At 45.3% G+C, this 18,815-nt stretch overlaps 1 protein-coding gene across 1 annotated transcript; it reads right to left on the reverse strand.

Moving 5' to 3' along the window:
• Positions 1–218: 218 nt before the first annotated feature.
• On the reverse strand, positions 219–18,600 carry LOC137364180 (probable G-protein coupled receptor 139). Its single transcript, XM_068027564.1, has 2 exons — positions 18,516–18,600; positions 219–1,129 (listed from the first exon to the last, which is right to left on the reverse strand). The coding sequence occupies exons 1-2, from the start codon at positions 18,598–18,600 to the stop codon at positions 219–221; spliced, it is 996 nt and encodes a 331-aa protein (XP_067883665.1).
• Positions 18,601–18,815: the final 215 nt, after the last annotated feature.

Consider the following 18,815-nt stretch of genomic DNA (forward strand, 5'->3'; position numbering starts at 1 on the left):
TGATTGGAGGGATAAAAATATGGAGCTGCAGGAGAGATCTGCATGGATATAAGAGGCGACATCATGTTCAAGGACGTTGGACAGAAAAGGATCCTTGGAGATTGGGCAGTAATTTGCAAGGTGAGCGGGGTCATCTTCCTATCGGTCACCACTTGTGCGTTGGCTATCAGAATTGCTTCCATGGACTGGAAACACAGGGACATGTCTCTGAGCTTCCGTCAGTTGTTACGTTTATTCTTTAACTTCATAATTGAAGTAACTGGAAATGTCACTGCGATTTTGATCTGCTCTCTGAATTTTGATTGAGTTGCTGCATAAATAAATGTGTTTGTGCAACAGTTTAAGTTCCGCAACATAGATCTGACTTTTTGAAATATATATTCAGAATCACTGTACTCCCTGGGATCTTTCGCTGCAATTATATAATATAAGAACTGTATAACATACACTAACCACAAAATTATGAAACTGCCAGAAATGGTGAAGAGTAAAATCACAGACTTCCTTCTGCTCTCCATCTCTGGGTCACTGTAATTTAGCGTCTTACTCTGGCACCTTAGTCCCCTGCGGACTCGACTGGCCACTAAAATGTGTCTGACTGTTAAAGCGTTGAGAAACAGAATGGAAGCGAATGGTAGCAATGGAGATAAAACCTTATCAAACCAGTCAAATCCCACCCATCCGGGCTCTGTAAAATAGCTTGGAATTGGATAGCACAACCACGCTACATTTGCTATTATTTCTACAGGTTCATAAACAAAGTAAATGGGAACGTTTTTTAAACAAAGCAGAATGCAGGTTGTTGCTAGTACCACAGTTGCAGTTTTCTTGGTGCAATACTTTGTTTTCAGCTTCTGACAACAAATGGCCACAAATCGATCAAAGGTGAAAGTGACAGTGAACCAGACAGAACAGTCCGTACTTGCACTAATAAAAACAGCGATGAGACTACACACGGAGGTGATTTTCAGGAAAGAGCCAAGGAAATAATAACAATTTATCCGGTACAGTATGAGATCATTAATGATGACCAGCAGATCCGCCGTTGCCATGGTGACCAGATAGCGAGTGGTGCAGGTGGAGAGGCCACATTTTCTCCGTGACAGGATCACAATCGCCAATAAATTAACTGCAAGAGGGAAAAGGGAAAAAGAGACTGGAATTTAACTGATCAATATCCTGGGGGGGAGATTTGTTAGTGCTCTTCGGGGGGGTTTAAACTAAATCAGCAGGGGAATGGGAACCTAAATTGCAGTGCCAGTGTACAGGCTGTTGAGAGTAGTGAGGTAGGGGATAAGGTTACAGGGACGCAAGAGGGCACTGGCAAGCAAGAACTTGGTTTAAAGTGTGTCTACATCAATGCCAGGAGCATCCGGAATAAGGTGGGTGAGCTTGCAGCATGGGTTGGTACCTGGGATCCTGATGTTGTGGCCATTTCGGAGACATGGGTAGAGCAGGGGCAGGAATGGATGTTGCAGGTTCCGGGATTTAGATGTTTCAGAAAGAACAGAGAAGAGGGTAAAAGAGGGGGGGGGGTGTGGCATTGTTAATCAAGGAAAGTATTACAGCGGCAGAAAGGACGTTTGAGGACTCGTCTACTGAGGTAGTATGGGCCGAGGTTAGAAACAGGAGAGGAGAGGTCACCCTGTTGGGAGTTTTCTATAGACCTCCGAATAGTTCCAGAGATGTAGAGGAAAGGATAGCGAAGATGATTCTCGACAGGAGCGAGAGTAACAGGGTAGTGGTTATGGGGGACTTTAACTTTCCAAATATTGACTGGAAATACTATAGTTCGAGTACTTTAGATGGGTCTGTTTTTGTCCAGTGTGTGCAGGAGGGTTTTCTGACACAGTATGTGGACAGGCCAACCAGGGGCGATGCCACATTGGATTTGGTACTGGGTAATGAACCCGGCCAGGTGTTCGATTTAGATGTAGGTGAGCACTTTGGCGATAGTGATCACAATTCGGTTAGGTTTACCTTAGCGATGGGCAGGGACAGGTATATACCGCAGGGCAAGAATTATAGCTGGGGGAAAGGAAATTATGCCGCGATTAGGCAAGATTTAGGATGTGTAGGATGGGGAAGGAAACTGCAGGGGATGGGCACAAACGAAATGTGGAGCTTATTCAAGGAGCAGCTAATGCGTGTCCTTGATAAGTATGTACCTGTCAGGCAGGGAAGAAGTTGTCGAGCAAGGGAGCCGTGGTTTACTAAAGAAGTTGAAGCGCTTGTCAAGAGGAAGAGGGCGGCTTATGTTAGGATGAGACGTGAAGGCTCAGTTAGGGCGCTTGAGAGTTTCAAGCTAGCCAGGAAGGATCTAAAGGGAGGGCTAAGAAGAGCAAGGAGAGGACACGAGAAGTCATTGGCGGATAGGATCAAAGAAACCCCTAGGGCTTTCTATAGGTATATCAGGAATAAACGAATGATAAGAGTTAGAACAGGGCCAATCAAGGATAGTAGTGGGAAGTTGTGTGCGGAATCAGAGGAGATAGGGGAAGCGTTAAATGAATATTTTTCGTCAGTATTTACAGTAGAGAAAGAAAATGTTGCCGAGGAGATTACTGAGATACAGCCTACTAGGCTAGATGGGATTGAGATTCACAAGGAGGAGGTGTTAGCAATTTTGGAAAGAGTGAAAATAGATAAGTCCCCTGGGCCAGATGGGATTTATCCTAGGATTCTCTGGGAAGCCAGGGAGGAGATTGCAGAGCCGTTGTTGTTGATCTTCAAGTCGTCATTGTCGACAGGAGTAGTGCCGGAGGACTGGAGGATAGCAAATGTTGTCCCCTTGTTCAAGAAGGGGAGTAGAGACAGCCCTGGTAATTATAGACCTGTGAGCCTTACTTCGGTTGTGGGTAAAATGTTGGAAAAGGTTATAATAGACAGGATTTATAATCATCTTGAAAAGAATAAGTTGATTTGCGATAGTCAGCACGGTTTTGTGAAAGGTAGGTCGTGCCTCACAAACCTTATTGAGTTTTTCGAGAAGGTGACCAAACAGGTGGATGAGGGTAAAGCCGTGGATGTGGTGTATATGGATTTCAGTAAGGCGTTTGATAAGGTTCCCCACGGTAGGCTATTGCAGAAAATACGGAAGTATGGGGTTGAAGGTGATTTAGAGCTTTGGATCAGAAATTGGCTAGCTGAAAGAAGACAGAGGGTGGTGGTTGATGGCAAATGTTCATCCTGGAGTTTAGTTACTAGTGGTGTACCGCAAGGTTCTGTTTTGGGGCCACTGCTGTTTGTCATTTTTATAAACGACCTGGATGAGGGTGTAGAAGGGTGGGTTAGTAAATTTGCGGATGACACGAAGGTCGGTGGAGTTGTGGATAGTGTCGAAGGGTGTTGTAGGGTACAGAGGGACATAGATAGGCTGCAGAGCTGGGCTGAGAGATGGCAAATGGAGTTTAATGCGGAGAAGTGTGAGGTGATTCACTTTGGAAGGAGTAACAGCAATGCAGAGTACTGGGCTAATGGGAAGATTCTTGGTAGTGTAGATGAGCAGAGAGATCTTGGTATCCAGGTACATAAATCCCTGAAAGTTGCTACCCAGGTTAATAGGGCTGTTAAGAAGGCATATGGTGTGTTAGCCTTTATTAGTAGGGGGATCGAGTTTCAGAGCCACGGGGTCATGATGCAGCTGTACAAAACTCTGGTGAGGCCGCACCTGGAGTATTGCGTGCAGTTCTGGTCACCGCATTATAGGAAGGATGTCGAAGCTTTGGAAAGGGTGCAGAGGAGATTTACTAGGATGTTGCCTGGTATGGAAGGAAGGTCTTACGAGGAAAGGCTGAGGGACTTGGGGTTGTTTTCGTTAGAGAGAAGGAGGAGGAGAGGTGACTTAATAGAGACATACAAGATAATCAGAGGGTTAGATAGGGTGGATAGTGAGAGTCTTTTTCCTCGGATGAGGATGGCATACACGAGGGGACATAGCTTTAAGTTGAGGGGTGAAAGATATAGGACAGATGTCAGAGGTAGTTTCTTTACGCAGAGAGTAGTAGGGGCGTGGAACGCCCTGCCTGCAACAGTAGTAGACTCGCCAACTTTAAGGGCATTTAAGTGGTCATTGGATAGACATATGGATGTAAATGGAATAGTGTAGGTCAGATGATCGGCGCAACATCGAGGGCCGAAGGGCCTGTACTGCGCTGTAATATTCTAATTCTAAAAAAAAAACTTCAAACAGACAGAAAGGGCAGGGTTTAAGCACCAAAACGAGGTATGGTTAAGGCGGCTGAGGGGTTAATATTTTAAATATCTCAGCCCCAGTCACAATCCGCCATTTGTACGACCAGTTCTGGGTTTAATGGAGTCGGACAGGGGTCCGGAAGACTACCTCACCCATCAGGCGGGTAGTCAGGTTAAATATTTTAATGAGGTTGGAAGTCTCTAATTATTCTGATTTACAGGTTTAACACTGGCCAGGTGGGCTTCCGCATTTGACCACACAACTACTCAAAGAGACCTGGGATTAGCTTCCAGAAGCGTCCCCTGATACAAGAAAGGATATCACCCTGGAATATCGAACACGCCCAGGGTTCATAACATGACTCCCCCCGTCCCCCAACACCCGGGCTCTGTAACCCTCAAGGATTGGACCCCACCCCTCTAGACACAACGTGACACCAGAGTGGAATCTTACTCACGAAAGGACCTAATTCCTGGAGTCGGCCCTCTCTCCAACTTCGGAGATCCTCTCGGTGATCAGACCTCTGTCGGTACAGGATGGCACTAGAAACAGATAACCGCATCATGTATTTGATCCGAGGATTCACCCACCTGCTTTGCTTCCCCGAACAGGGACCATGATCCAGGATAGGAGCACCCTCCCTAACTTGTGGATGTGACACTCTCCCTGTCCCTCTCCATGTTCCCAGAATTGGTCCCTGCTCCAGAACAGGGAGCACAACCCCAAGGATCGAGATTAGACACTCTGCCTTGCGCTGTCCAAGCAAAGACCACACTCCATGATGGGAGACCCCTACGTGTGTTGGTAATAGACAACCTAGTGATCAGAAATGTCACCACACTCTTCCCATCTAGTGTTAGGAATTGGATCCCCTCCCCCAAAACTTTGTCTGCTAGCCCACATACACCAAGGTCATTGATGTTGCGCCCTGGCATTCAGACCAGCTCCAGAGTCTTTCGTGGCGGACTGGAAGTCCTTTTGATGAGGTTGACTTCAGCTCTGGGTACTTGACAAGGATGATAGAAACAGAATGTGGAGTCAGAACTCTGAAACTCACCCTGTTTATATGAAAGCCCTGCGTAAATAATATGTGAGTAAAAGAAAAATATATAAACTCCAGTAAATCTGATAATGAAAAAGAGAATGCTGATAACTCTCAGCAATTCGGCAACATCTGTGGAGAGAGAGAGAGAGAGAGAGAGAGAGAGAGAGAGTGTGAGAGAGATAAGGGGCAAAATAGTAAACGTATCAGGCACAAAGGATTTCAGCAGAACCGTAAGATATAATAGATGATGTAAGATTATTAGGTAACTAAACGTTACTAACCAGGGTAATAATAGCTAAAATCAGGCTACTATAAAATACCAATTATATTGAAATCATAATATATTCTTTTAAGTTTAGTAGAACACTTCATTGTAATATGGTTAACGTGGAAAACTGAGGAAATAGGGGACATTATAGACAGGGTGTCAAGGCAGTGGGATCCTGGTGATTATGTGAAGTTTACGATGCTTACTTGCAGGACAAGGGTGAGACATGGAGAGCAGGCAGTGAAAACAGCTTCTGTGTAGATTTGTCTTTTCATGATATAGGAACCTCAAAACGTAAAAGCATTGAGATAAAGTAGTCAACGCAAAGGGGTGCTTATTGCACACATCCTAAAGATTAGCAACCATCACAAAATGATCCTTGTTTGGTTAACAATGGCACCTTTTGTTGCAAGACTAATCAGTGATTGGGAGAGGGGAGGGATAACTGGAACATTGCCAGCATAAAATAAGTTCTGTCTTTGGTAACGTACGGCAGGGAATTTTTGAACAACAACAAGAGATGACAGAAAGACAGACAAGGAAAACTTGAAGACCAAATGCTGCATGAGGAAGAGTCATGTACACTGAAGTCCAAGCTGAAATACGGTAGTTTCTGTGTTAGAATGTTAATTACTGCCTGAGTTTGTGGCTATGGTTTATCTGAAATCTTAACAAACTTGTCCTTACCTTTATCACAATAAAGTCGATTCATAATAAGCATTAGGCTGCCAATTCTGTTCCCATTTTCCACGGGGAAGAAAAAAATCCTATCTTATCAGATCTTACAATTAACAGCTTTTAAGCAATGATTGAGCCCTGGAATAGTGGGGCATGGGGAGGAAGGAACAAATCTCTGATCAGGTGGAGGGCAAGAGTGAGTGACCGACAAATCTGATTATGGTGGGAGGTGAATGGGACAATTAAAGAGGACGGATCCAAAGAAAGTGCAAAGTTTTTTTAAAAATGTAGTTGCGATATATGGACTTCATTGGCTGGGCCAATATATATTGCCCATCCTTAATTGCTCTGGGCCTGAGTGGCTTCTCCAACGATTTCAGAGGACATTAAAAAGGCGGCCACATTTCTGTAGGTTTGGAGTCACAGGAGATCAAACCAGGTAAGGACAGCAGAACTCTTGCCATAAAGCACGTCAGTGAACCAGATGGGTTTTATGACCACTAATGGACATAGAAACATAGAAAAAAGGAGTAGTAATCGGCCATTCGGCCCTTCGAGCCTGCTCCACCATTGATTATGATCATGGCTATTCATCCAACGAAGTAACCAGTTCCCGCTACCTACCCCCATATATCCTTTGCTCCCTTTTGCCCCAAGAGCTATATGTAACTCCTTGTAAACATACAATGTTTTGGCCTCAACTGTTTTCTGTGGCAGCGAATTCCACAGGATCACTATTCTCTGGACGAAGAAATGTCTCCTCATCTCAGTCCTGAAAGGTTTACACTGTATACTTGGACTATGACTCCCCCACTATCGGGAACACCCGTGCTGTATCTACCCTGACAAGTCCTGTTAGAATTTTATAGGTTTCTATGAGATCCCCACCCCCCTCAGTCTTGTGAACTCCAGCGAATATAATCCTAACCAACTCAATCTCTCCTCATATGTCAGTCCCGCCATCTCAGGAATCAGTGTGGTAAACCTTCACTGCACTCCCTCTGTAGCAAGAGCACCCTTCATCAGATAAGGAGACCAAAACAGCCACAATATTCCAGGTGTGGCCTCACCAAGGCCCTGCATAATTGCAGCAAGACATCCCTGCTCCTGTACTTGAATCCTCTCGCTATGAAGGCCAACATACCATTTACCTTTTTACAACCTGTTGCACCTGCATGCTTACCTTCAGCGACTGATGTACGATGACACCCATGTCTCGCTGCATATTCCCCTCTCTCAGTTTATAGCCGTTCAGATAATAATCTGCCTCCCTGCTTTTGCTACCAAAGTGGATAATCTCACATTTATCCACATTGTACTGCATCTGCCATGCATTAGCCCACTCACACAACTTGTCCAAATCACCCTGAAGCCTTTCTGCATCCTCCTCACAACTCACCCTACCAGCCAGTTTTGCGTCATCTGCAAATTTGAAGATATTACATTTAGTTCCCTCATCTAAGTCATTCATATATATTGTGATTAGCTGGGGTGCTAGCACTAATCCCTGTGGTACCACACCAGTCACTGCCTGCCATTCAGAATAAAAAAGGCCCGCTTATTCCTACTGTTTCTTTCCTGTCTGCCAACCAATTTTCTATCCATCGCAATACACGACCTCCAACACAATGCGCTTCAATTTTACACGTTAACCTCTTACATGGGGGTTTGTCGAAAACCTTCTGAAAGTCCAAATAAACAGCATCCACTGGCTGTCCCTCATCAACTCTACTAGTGACAACCTCGAAGAATTCTTGTAGATTTGTCAAGCATGATATCCCTTTCGTTAATCCATGCTGACTCTTCCTATTATACCACTGTTCTCCAAATGCTCTGCCATAAAATCTTTGATAATGGACTCTAGAATTTTCCAGATTACCGACGTCAGGCTGACTGCTCTAAAATTCCCTGTTTTCTCTCTTACTCCTTTTTTAAATAGCGGGATTACTTTAGCTACGCTCCAATCTGTAGCTTTTAACTAAGGGACGAGCATTTAACAACAGATTTAAGTATTGAATTCAGGTTTTACTATCTGCCTTGGTGAGATTGGAAATGAAATACTATCCTGGCCTCTAGATTATTAGCCCAGGGACATTACCACGACGCCACCGCCTCCCTTATGCTCAGTGCTCTAACCGAGGGAGAAGTGCACATGGAAAAATGTGACAAAGAGCAGAATGCTCCACTGGCCCTGAACAGAGACACAGGATGGGGCATAGACCCCAGAGGTGTGGACCAGCCTGCCAGCTGTGTATCACAAGGAGACAGGCGATGAGAGGGGACTATAATTCATGGTTGGCTGTGCACTTAGCCGGATGTGTCATAAATGTTGGACGATGTTGATTTTAGTATGGAATGAAAGGTGAGGTCAAGAAGAACGTTCTAATGTCAGAAAAGGAAGGAAGAGGTGAAGGCAGTAACTCGGGAAAATGGATAAACACAGCTGAGGGCCAGGTTGAACACAGTGGAAGGAACATTTCGGCTGAGATATAATGAACACCTTTGAGACGTATTGTGTGGCAGATATCGTTGCCACAACATGATGGAATGGATGTGGAGCAATTTAGGGAATGTCGCAGATTTTTTCCTCGGCTCTGGATGGAAGTATACTCAAGGTAGCTATTGAAGTTGGTGAGCTTATTGTCAGTATTGGTGAACCGCCAGTCCCCTGAACTGCACGTAAGCGAGTCGATGAATTAGGGTCACTGACCTGAAACATTAACTCTGATTCTCTCTCCACAGACGCTGCCAGTCCTGTTGAGTTTTTCCAGCACTTTCTTTTTTATTTCAAATTTCCTGCATCTGCAGTACTTTGTTTTTATTATGTAAGGAAAGGGAACTATCTGAGACAGAACATGAGAAGACGAGGGAGATTGGGAAATTAGACGCAGACTTCCTGACATTCTTGCAGTTGAAGGCAAAAGAATAGCATCAGCACAATCGACAAAGTATCATGAAAAAAAATGGCAGGGAGTAGTCCTGATTAGGATTGGAACAAGGAATTCTCTTGTATCCTGCACAAAGGCTGCGTAGCTCAGACCCGAAAAGACTCAAACAGTGATGTAATTTCAACACGGAATATCCCAATGTTTACACCTGAGATTCACACACCTATACTGTAAAACAGGGTCCCTGCAGAGGGTTACATATCAGGAAGATGTGACATTTTTCATTCCCAGACCAGAGCCAAAAAATAAGAGAGGAGTTCTAGTAACATGGCGAGTGAATGAAGCAAAATGTCACTTTCCAGATGGGGCCCTTAGAATGTACCGCCACAATATGTCAGAGGCGGAATAGCCAGGTAACAGTCTCAAGGTGTCTCTCAAGTAAGACCCCATTCACTATCACTTTATGGACTCCTGGGGTGCACTGTGCTTTCGGGCAGACAAGGGTAGCCTGATATGGATAAAAATGCAAATGTTGTTTTGCACCACTTTAAAAGCAAGGCCGTCAACCACGTTATGGCTCAGCCGGGGAAATATGAGAAAAGTGTAAAAATACTTCTTTCAAGCCTATTTTCTTAATTATTTTACCAACTTAGTCCTTAATAGCTGATAAGTTAACTGGTTAAAATGAAAAACGCTGAGGCTAAAATTACATCACATGGCTGACACCCTTCAACTATTTTCTTTGCATATTGGTGAATATCCTATATTAAGAACGGAGGGATATCTCTGACTGTAGGAACTAAAATGTCATATAATTGTCAATTAAATTCAACAATTAAGCTCAGTACACTTAAGGTAGCAAGTGAAGAGATATTTGCCAAGTAATCAAAGAAAAGATAAACTCTCTGGTTCGGTTGGATTGCATCTACTAATCTTGAAAAGGATAGGAAAACGATAGCAGAGCTCCGGTTATCTTTTCATTCATTATAATCAGAATTTCGAATACTGTCAGAGGGCTGAGAGACAGCTAATGTGATTCGTGTATTTAATACAGGTGACAGAACAAGTTCAAAGAACTACAGATCACTTAGTCAGTGGTAGGAAAGACATGGAATTCCTACTCAGAAATGTAACATAAAATCACATAGTAACACTGAACATAATAGAGTAGTCAGCACATATTCCAAACAGACGGTCATACCAGAGCAAACTGGCTGAATTGTTTGAATAAGTATCAGAAACAATAGACAAGAGTAAGAGAGCAGAAGTAGAATATATGGAATTTCCCACGGCCTTCGATAAGGTACCACACAACAGACTCAAGAAGAATATCAAAACAAGTGGGACAATAGCAAAATAGACAGAAATCAGCTGACAAAAACCCAGAAAACAGGGATTAGTGGGTCAAAGTATTTACTCAAATTGGTGGAGGGCGCAAAGTAGTATTCTACAACGATCAATTCTGGGAAAACTGACGTTCCACTTGTAAATGAACAGCATAGAGTCGCAAAGCAATAACCTAGTTTCAAAATTTGCAGGCAAATCCATAATGAGAACATAAATAATACAGAGGAAGTATGCATTGCAGTATCTCAAGACATTAATAATAATTAGTAAACTTGCAGAATACATACTTAAGTAGAACAATACTATCAACATAGCTAAGTATGAGCAGCAGAATTTTAGTCATAAGAATACGATTCCCAAATTCATCTTGGGGTAGAAGGGAAAGGGGGCAGATGGGTACAGATTGACTTATTATGTAATGCACCAGAACAGTGTACGAGGGCCATAAAAATGCAAGAAAAACAATGGAGTTCGTTCCAGTGAAATGTAATTGATTAAAATAAAAAGACCTGATATTAAACTAATATAGAAAATTGGTTATACAACACAGCGTACCGTGCACTGTTCTTGGATTCATATAGTTTAGTTTAGAGATACAGCACTGAAACAGGCCCTTCGGCCCACCGAGTCTGTGCCGACCATCTACCACCCATTTATACTCATCTTACACTAATCCCATATTCCTACCACATCCCTACCTGTCCCTATATTTCCCTACCACCTACCTATACTTAGGGCAATTTATAATGGCCAACCAACCTGCAAGTCTTTTGGCTTGTGGGAGGAAACCGGAGCACCCGGATAAAACGCACGCAAACACAGGGAGAAATTGCAAACTCCACACAGGCAGTACCCAGAATTGAACCCGGGTCGCTGGAGCTGTGAGGCTGCAGTGCTAACCGCTGCGCCACTGTGCCGCCCTATATATATATATTATATTAATTTAATCATTCACATTTTATTAATGTTAATATTTGTTTCCAACATTCTGATTCCCGTATTATAAACACCCGATATATTTTCCTCAGCAATATATGACGTTCCACAAAGGAATGCATGTCACGAAGCTAAGGGTAGAGGCTGGACGATTACATGTGCAAAACTCTGAATAATAGATAAAACTGATTTGTCAAGGTATTATCAGTTGCACCACTGAACGGTTCATCGTCCATAATTGTCAGATACATAATACACCATTCATGACCAACAAATTCTATTGATTGTGCTCGGGGACAGGGATTAATCAACCCGGAAAAAAATACAATGTTTAAAGTAAATATACTGAAGGAACGAATAAGTCATTATGCAAAGGATTACAATACTATAACTATGCTGTCCAGCTGTTCAACTTTCAGAAATAACTAAGATCTGTTGTTGTTGGAGCAGCTCAATCGGAAGCAGAATAATAACAATACTTTTCAATTTATACCATTATTACCAAACAGCAGAAAACGAATTCACTTTGCTAAAAAAATGCTCCCTTAAAACACAGAGGTTGCTGAGATTATACAAGATGTTTGAAGTAAGGAAATGACACCACTGCTCGTGTGTCTCTTTATCTGTGAACGCTAGATCAGCATGCAACATTATGAGTCATGAGTCACCAGAAATGAGCTCGCGCATAGATTGCACAATGTCAATAGTTATCGTCTCTTACCAGGAATACCAATGACAACAAGGATCAGGTAATATATTTTTTTGATACTGTCAAATGTTTCACGCATTGTCTTTGTGAATTTATCTGCCTTGTCGTGTTGCAGGCATTAAACTCTGAAGTGATACATTCCCAGCGCCTATAATTTATACACCGTATGACCTCCATGGGAATATTGTAGTTGCCACATCTTTTAATTTTTTTTTTTAATTAAGCAGATCACGACATCAAGTTCAGTCCCTGATGAGATGGAATATATTTCGATCTAAGAGTGGTTTGAAAAACTCCAAAGATTGGGCAATTCTGATACACATTAATTATCTTTTGAAAATTAGCAGTTGTATTCTCCAACAAAGAGATAATTTTTTCAAACATTATCCGTCCCATCTCCAGATCTCATGTTGTTTCGATAATGTCCTTCCCACAACTATGATCATTCAGTAATCACATTCCAACTGTTAGTGTGTCTCTATCAGGACTGCTTGACAGCTATCTGACTGTCCTCTTACCTGTGCACATTCAGTTAAGTGAATAAATTGGGTAACTTGCGACTACGTACTGTGAATTAAACTAATACAAGATCTCAACCTCAGAATTACTGACTCATGGAATTGTTATAGCGCTTTGTTATGTATCATTCGGCCCATCGTGTCCGCACTGGCCGTCTGAAAGAACAATTCCCTCAGTGCCATTCCATGCCCTCTCCTGCTAACCCCCTCCATCCTTCTTTTTTATATAACTGCCCAATTCCATTTTGTATGCTTCAATTGAACCTGCTTCCACCATTTCGTCAGGCAGCAAATTCCAGATCTTAGCCACTCACTGCGTGAAAAAAAGTTTTCCTCATGTCGCTATTGCTTTTCTTACCAAATGCTTTAAATCGGTGCCCTCTCGTTTTAGATACTTTCACGAGTGGGAACAGTTTCTCTTTCTCTACTCTGACCACAGCCCTCATGATTTTGAATACCCTTATCAAGTAACCTCTCAGCCATTTCTACTCTAAGGAAAACAGTCCCAACGTCTCCAATCCAACTTCATAGCTAAAGTTCCCCCCTATCCCTGGAAGCATTCTCATGAAGCTCCGCTGTACTCTCTCCAATTCCCTTACCTCTTCCCGCAAATGTGGCGCCCAGAAATGGACGCAATATCCCAGCTGAAGCTGAAATAATCTCTTATGCAACCTCAACAGAACTTCCTTGCTCTTGTACTCTGTGCTTCTACTAATGAAGCCCAGGCTACTGTATGCTTTATTTATTGCTGTTTAAACCTGTTCTGTCATCTTTAATGACTTATGCACATATACCCCTAGTTCCAACTGCTCCTACAGCTCCTTTAGCATTGTGCCCTTTATTCTACATTTTCTCTCCAAGTTCCTCCGACCAAAATGTATCACCTCACATTTCTTTGCATTGACCGTCATCTGCCACCAGTCTGCCCATTCCACCAACTTGTCCATATCCTTTTGAAGTTACACGTCATCCTCATCACAGTTCACAACGCTTCAATATATCAGGAAAAAGCAAGGGTCTCAACACTGAGCCTTGGGGAACTCAACTACAAACCTTCCTCCAGCCTGAAAAACATCCATTAATCACTACACTTTGTTCCCTATCACTCAGCCATTTTCGTATCCATGTTGCTGCCTTCTCACTTACTCCATGAGCTCCAGGTTCGCTCACAAGTCTGTGGCATTTCGTCAAATGCCCTTTGAAAGTCCACGTACAACACAGCAACAGCAGTGCCCTCATCAACTCTCTCTGGTACCTCCCTTAAGATATCGATACTGGCTTTCCTTAATGAACTCGCATTTGTCCATGTGACTATTGATTTTGTCCCGAATTACTATTTTTCTTCCGGAAGCTTTCGCACCACAGAAGTCAAATTGAGTCAGTTTAATTGACTGGCATGTAGTTGCCGGGCTTATCTTTACACCGTTTTTCTTTCTGTTTTTGAACAAGGGTGTAAATTTTGCGATCCTCCAGTATGCTGTCACCACCCCTGAGTGTAAGGAAGACTAAAAATTTGTGGCCAGTGCCTCTGCGATTTCCACCCTCACTCCCTTCAGTAAGTATTTCAGCATGAAAAATATAACACAGCATCTCAATCTAAAGCAGCCCCAAAAACAAATATAAAATGTTAAAGCAGTAGAACCTTTCAAACACTTAACCCCAAGAACTGATTCAGCCCCTGAATCCGAAGCAAACCCTCCAACCGAAATAGTCCGTCCAACAGATACAGCCCCTCCATCGAATGCAGCCCTTCCAACCAATACAATCTCGCAAACTGGCAGTCTGCAAAAACGATACAGGCAATAGAACCAACACAGACCCTTCAACGGAAACAGCCCTTCCAACTGAAACAAACATTCTTCTTCTTCTTCTTTGGCCTCCTTCTCTCGAGAGACATTGGGTAAGCGCCTGGAGGTGGTCAGTGGTTTGTGGAGCAGCGCCTGGAGTGGCTATGAAGACCAAAATGAGAGTGACAGACTCTTCCACAGGTGCTGCAGAAGAAATTGTTTGTCGGGGCTGTTACGCAGTTGGCTCTCCCCTTGCACTTCTCTCTTTTTCCCTGCCAAATGCTCAGTCTCTTCGACGCGCCACACTTTAGCCCCGCCTTTCTGGCTGCCCTCCAGCTCTGGCGGACGCTGGCGACTGACTCCCACGACTTGTGATCAATGTCACAGGATTTCATGCCGCGTTTGAAGACGTCTTTATAGCGGAGACATGGATGGCTGATGGGTCTGATACCAGTGACGAGCTCGCTGTACAATGTGTATTTTGGGTTTCTGCCATTTTCCATGCGGCTCACATGGTCAAGCTATCTCAACCGCCTAATGAGTAGTGTGTGTCAGCTGGGAACATTGGCCGCCTCGAGGACTTCTGTGTTGGAGATACGGTCCTGCCACCTGATGCCAAGGATTCTCCGGAGCCAGCGAAGATGGAATGAATTGACACATCGCTCTTGGCTGACATATGTTGGCCAGGCCTCGCTGCCGTAGGGAAAGGCACTGAGGACACAGACTTGATAGACTCGGACTTTTGTGTTCCGTGTCAGTGTGACATTTTCCCACACTCTCTTGGCCAGTCTGAACATAGCAGTGGAAGCCTGTCCCATGCGCTTGTTGATTTTTGTATCGAGAGACAAGTTACTGATGATAGTTGGGCCTAGGTAGGTGAACTCTTGTACCACTTCCAGAGCGAGGTCGCCGATATTGATGGATTGAGCATTTCTGACGTCCTGTCCCATGATGTTCGTTTTCGTGAGGCTGATGGTTAGGCCAAAATCGTTATCGGCAAGCGCAAACCTGTCGAATAGAATCTGCAGAAACTCTTCAGTGTGAGATGTTAAAGCAGCATATTCAGCAAAGAGGAGTTCCCTGACGAGGATTGTCCGTACTTTGGTCTTCACTCTTGGACGGGCAAGGTTGATCAACCTGCATTCTGATCTTGTGTGGAGGAAAATTCCGTCTTCTGAAGACTTGAACGCATGTGAGAGCAGCAAGGAGAAGAAAATCCCAACAAGTGTGGGTGCGAGAACACAGCCCTGTTTCACGCCACTCGGGATAGGAAAGGGGTCTGATGAGGCGCCGCTATGTTGAATTGTGCCTTTCATATTGTCATGGAATGAGGTGATAACACTTAGTAGCTTTGGTGGACATCCTATCTTTTCTAGTAGTCTGAAGAGACCACGTCTGCTGACGAGGTCAAAGGCTTTGGTGAGATCAATGAAAGCAACATAGAGGGGCATCTGTTGTTCACAGCATTTCTCCTGTATCTGACGAAGGGAGAACAGCATGTCAATGGTCGATCTCTCTGCACGAAAGCCACACTGTGCCTCAGGGTATAAGCGCTCGGCCAGTTTCTGGAGCCTGTTTATAGCGACTCGAGCAAAGACATTCCCCACTATGCTGAGCAGGGAGATTCCATGGTAGTTGTGGCAGTCACAGCGGTCACCTTCGTTTTAAAAGAGGGTGATGATATTGTCATCGCTCATGCCCTGAGGTACTGCTCCCTCTTCCCAGCACAGGCAAAGCAGTTCATGGAGTGCTGACAGTGTTGCAGGCTTGGCACTCTTGATTATTTCAGGGGCAATGCCGTCCTTCCCAGTGGATTTTCCGCTGGCTAGAGAATCAATGGCATCACTGAGTTCCGATTTTGTTGGCTGGACGTCCAGCTCTTCCATGACTGGTAGAGGCTGGGCTGCATTGAGGGCGGTCTCAGTGACAACATTCTCCCTGGAGAACGGTTCTCGGTCGTGCTCAACACAGCGGTCCATTTGCTTGCGTTGGTCAGTGATTGTGTCCCCTGATTTAGATTTGAGGGGGGCGATCTTCTTGATGGTTGGCCCAAGAGCTCTCTTCATGCCATCATACATTCCTCTGATGTTTCCGGTGTCTGAGGCCAGCTGAATGTGACTGCCCAGGTGTTGCCAGTAGTCATTTGCGCAGCACCTGGCTGTTCTTTGTGCAGTGCTTCAGGCTGCTTCAAGTGCTACGGATGTTAACTCGCTGGGGGCTTTCTTGTAGTTCAGCAGTGAATTGCACTTAGCGCCTATGACAGGTTCCAGCTCTTCAAAATGTGCTTGAAACCAGTCTGCATTTCTCTTCACACGTTTGCCATAGGTAGTCAATGCTGAGTCATAGATGGCGTCTCTGATGTGGGCCCACTTGGTCTCAGCATCCACTGTGGGAGTGTTTTGAACAGCTTTCACAAGTGAATTTCGAAATTGTTGCAACAGCTGTGGATAAGAAATTCTGCTCGTGTTGATGCGTGGGTGGCCCTTCTGCTTGGAGTGATGCAGCTTCTTTGGTTTGGGTCTAACCTTGCTGCACACCAGGGAGTGGTCGGTATCGCAGTCTGCACTGTGGAATCTGCGTGTGACTTGAACACTGTTTAAGGAGGCTCGCTTGGTGACGATGAGGTCTAGCTGGTGCCAACGACGTGATCTTGGCTGCCTCCATGAAACCTGGTGACAGGGTTTGGTGTGAAAGAACGAGTTGGTGATGCAGAGGTTTGATAGATACACAACTCAAGCAGTCTCTGTCCATTCTCATTCATCCATACAACACCATAGCGCCAAAGGCAGGAGGGCCATAAGTCATGGTCAGCACCAACCCTGGCATTAAAGGCCCCCAGCAGGAACATGTGTTCGGTGTTGGGGATACTGCTAATGATATTATGGAGTTCCTCGTCGAACTGGTCTTTCGCTTCAGATGGGGACCAGAGTGTTGGAGCATAGATGCTGAGTAGGTGTACAGGACCAGAGGCGGTGAGCAGTCGGATGGACAGTATGCGTTCCGAGCCATTTGAGGGAGGCTCTATCATGCTGAGCAAGGGGTTTATGATGGCGAAGCCCACTCCACGCTGTGTTGTTTCTTCAGGATCCCTACCCTACCAGAAGAAGGTGTATTCTTGCTCTGTTACAGATTCCCTTGCAGGGAGGCGTGTCTCCTGAAATGCTGCAAAGTTCACATTGTGCCGACTGAGCTCATTGTTAATGATGGCGTCTTGCAAGAATCATTGATTTGCGTAAGGTCTTCTGACAGGCCAGGAGAGATAGTTCTGACGTTCCAGCTCGCAAATCAAAGGGCTGGTACCTTCTTTCCTTTTTTCGTGCTGTTTGGTGCGGTGTTGCAGTCCACTTTTCGGGCAATGACCCTGAGCTCCAAGCACCCATTGAAGCAGTTGGACTGTGGCGGGACAGAACCTTATTGACAGGCGGCTGCCCGGTTTGAGGCAGGCGGTAGCTGTCCAGTGAGGTGCGATGACCTCTCTCACCGACAAAGGCAACCCGTGGCGCCCAAACTCTACGCCAATTGAGCTGGACCTATAACCCAAAACGGATGCCTTCTGAGTTGTTTCGGTCGCTGTGAGGCGACTATGGAGTGACCTCTCCATGGCGCATGCCTGGACGAATGTATGGAGGTTGAGAGTTGCCCAAGCGTCAAAACCGCCCTCTCGGCCTTTCTGGTGGGGTCCAAAGGCGTGCAGAGCACGAGGTTTGGCACCGGTATGGCTGCAGGAACGGCCGGAAACATGCCAAAGGTGACAGGTGAGTGCCTACGGGGTTCCGCTCCGTATTTTCTGTTAGGGTTTACTCCCTTAGCCTTAGTCTCTCCCGAGACGCCCACAAGGCAGTGGGGTTGTGAGGGCCCCGACACAGGGGTAGCAGGATGCCGATGAGAGGAGGGGGTGCGAGGGGGAGTGGTGGAGGGAAGGGGGCACGAGGGGGAGCTGGAAGGGGGCTATAAGGGGGAAGGGGGTGCAGGTAAATGGGACACAGCAGCAAGATGGTGCGAGGGGGTAGCTGGGAAGGGGTTGCGAGGAGGGAGGGGGTGGGGGAGCAGAGTGAGCAGGGAGAGTGGAGCTGGGAAGTGGAAGGTGACGGGGGAAGGGGAGGGGGCAGAAGAGGGGATGGGGGTGCATTTCATCAGTTCTCACCATCGACGCCGGGAAAGCTCATCCGCGTCCTCCCGGAGCTGAGCGACAGCTTCGGGCGCCAGTACCAGCAGGAATTCGCCGGCATTGCGTTGCAGATGCGCTGCGGTCCTCACATCACCCGCGAGCGTTTTGAAGTGGTGGCCGAGGAGCCGTTCGTGGCTTTTTACGTGTTTGGGGCACCTTTTTCTCAAGGCTTCGCCTCTGTAATAGTCTTATTGCCCTAGGGTTCCGCTGCTCCTTCCTCTGTACAATGGACTTACCACACGCCGTGACCGTGGATAATCTGGACGGTGCAGACAA

The sequence above is a fragment of the Heterodontus francisci genome, unplaced genomic scaffold (genome assembly GCF_036365525.1).
Source record: "Heterodontus francisci isolate sHetFra1 unplaced genomic scaffold, sHetFra1.hap1 HAP1_SCAFFOLD_684, whole genome shotgun sequence".
Lineage (NCBI taxonomy): Eukaryota > Metazoa > Chordata > Chondrichthyes > Heterodontiformes > Heterodontidae > Heterodontus > Heterodontus francisci.

Bases quoted from the DNA above. Each gene is read 5' to 3' on its own strand.
- LOC137364180 (XM_068027564.1), bottom strand. From the start codon at position 18,600: ATGCCGGCGAATTCCTGCTGGTACTGGCGCCCGAAGCTGTCGCTCAGC. The intron at 1,130-18,515 runs GTGAGAACTGAT...TCCCTCTTGCAG, and splicing joins GAGCTTTCCCGGCGTCGATG to TTAATTTATTGGCGATTGTG.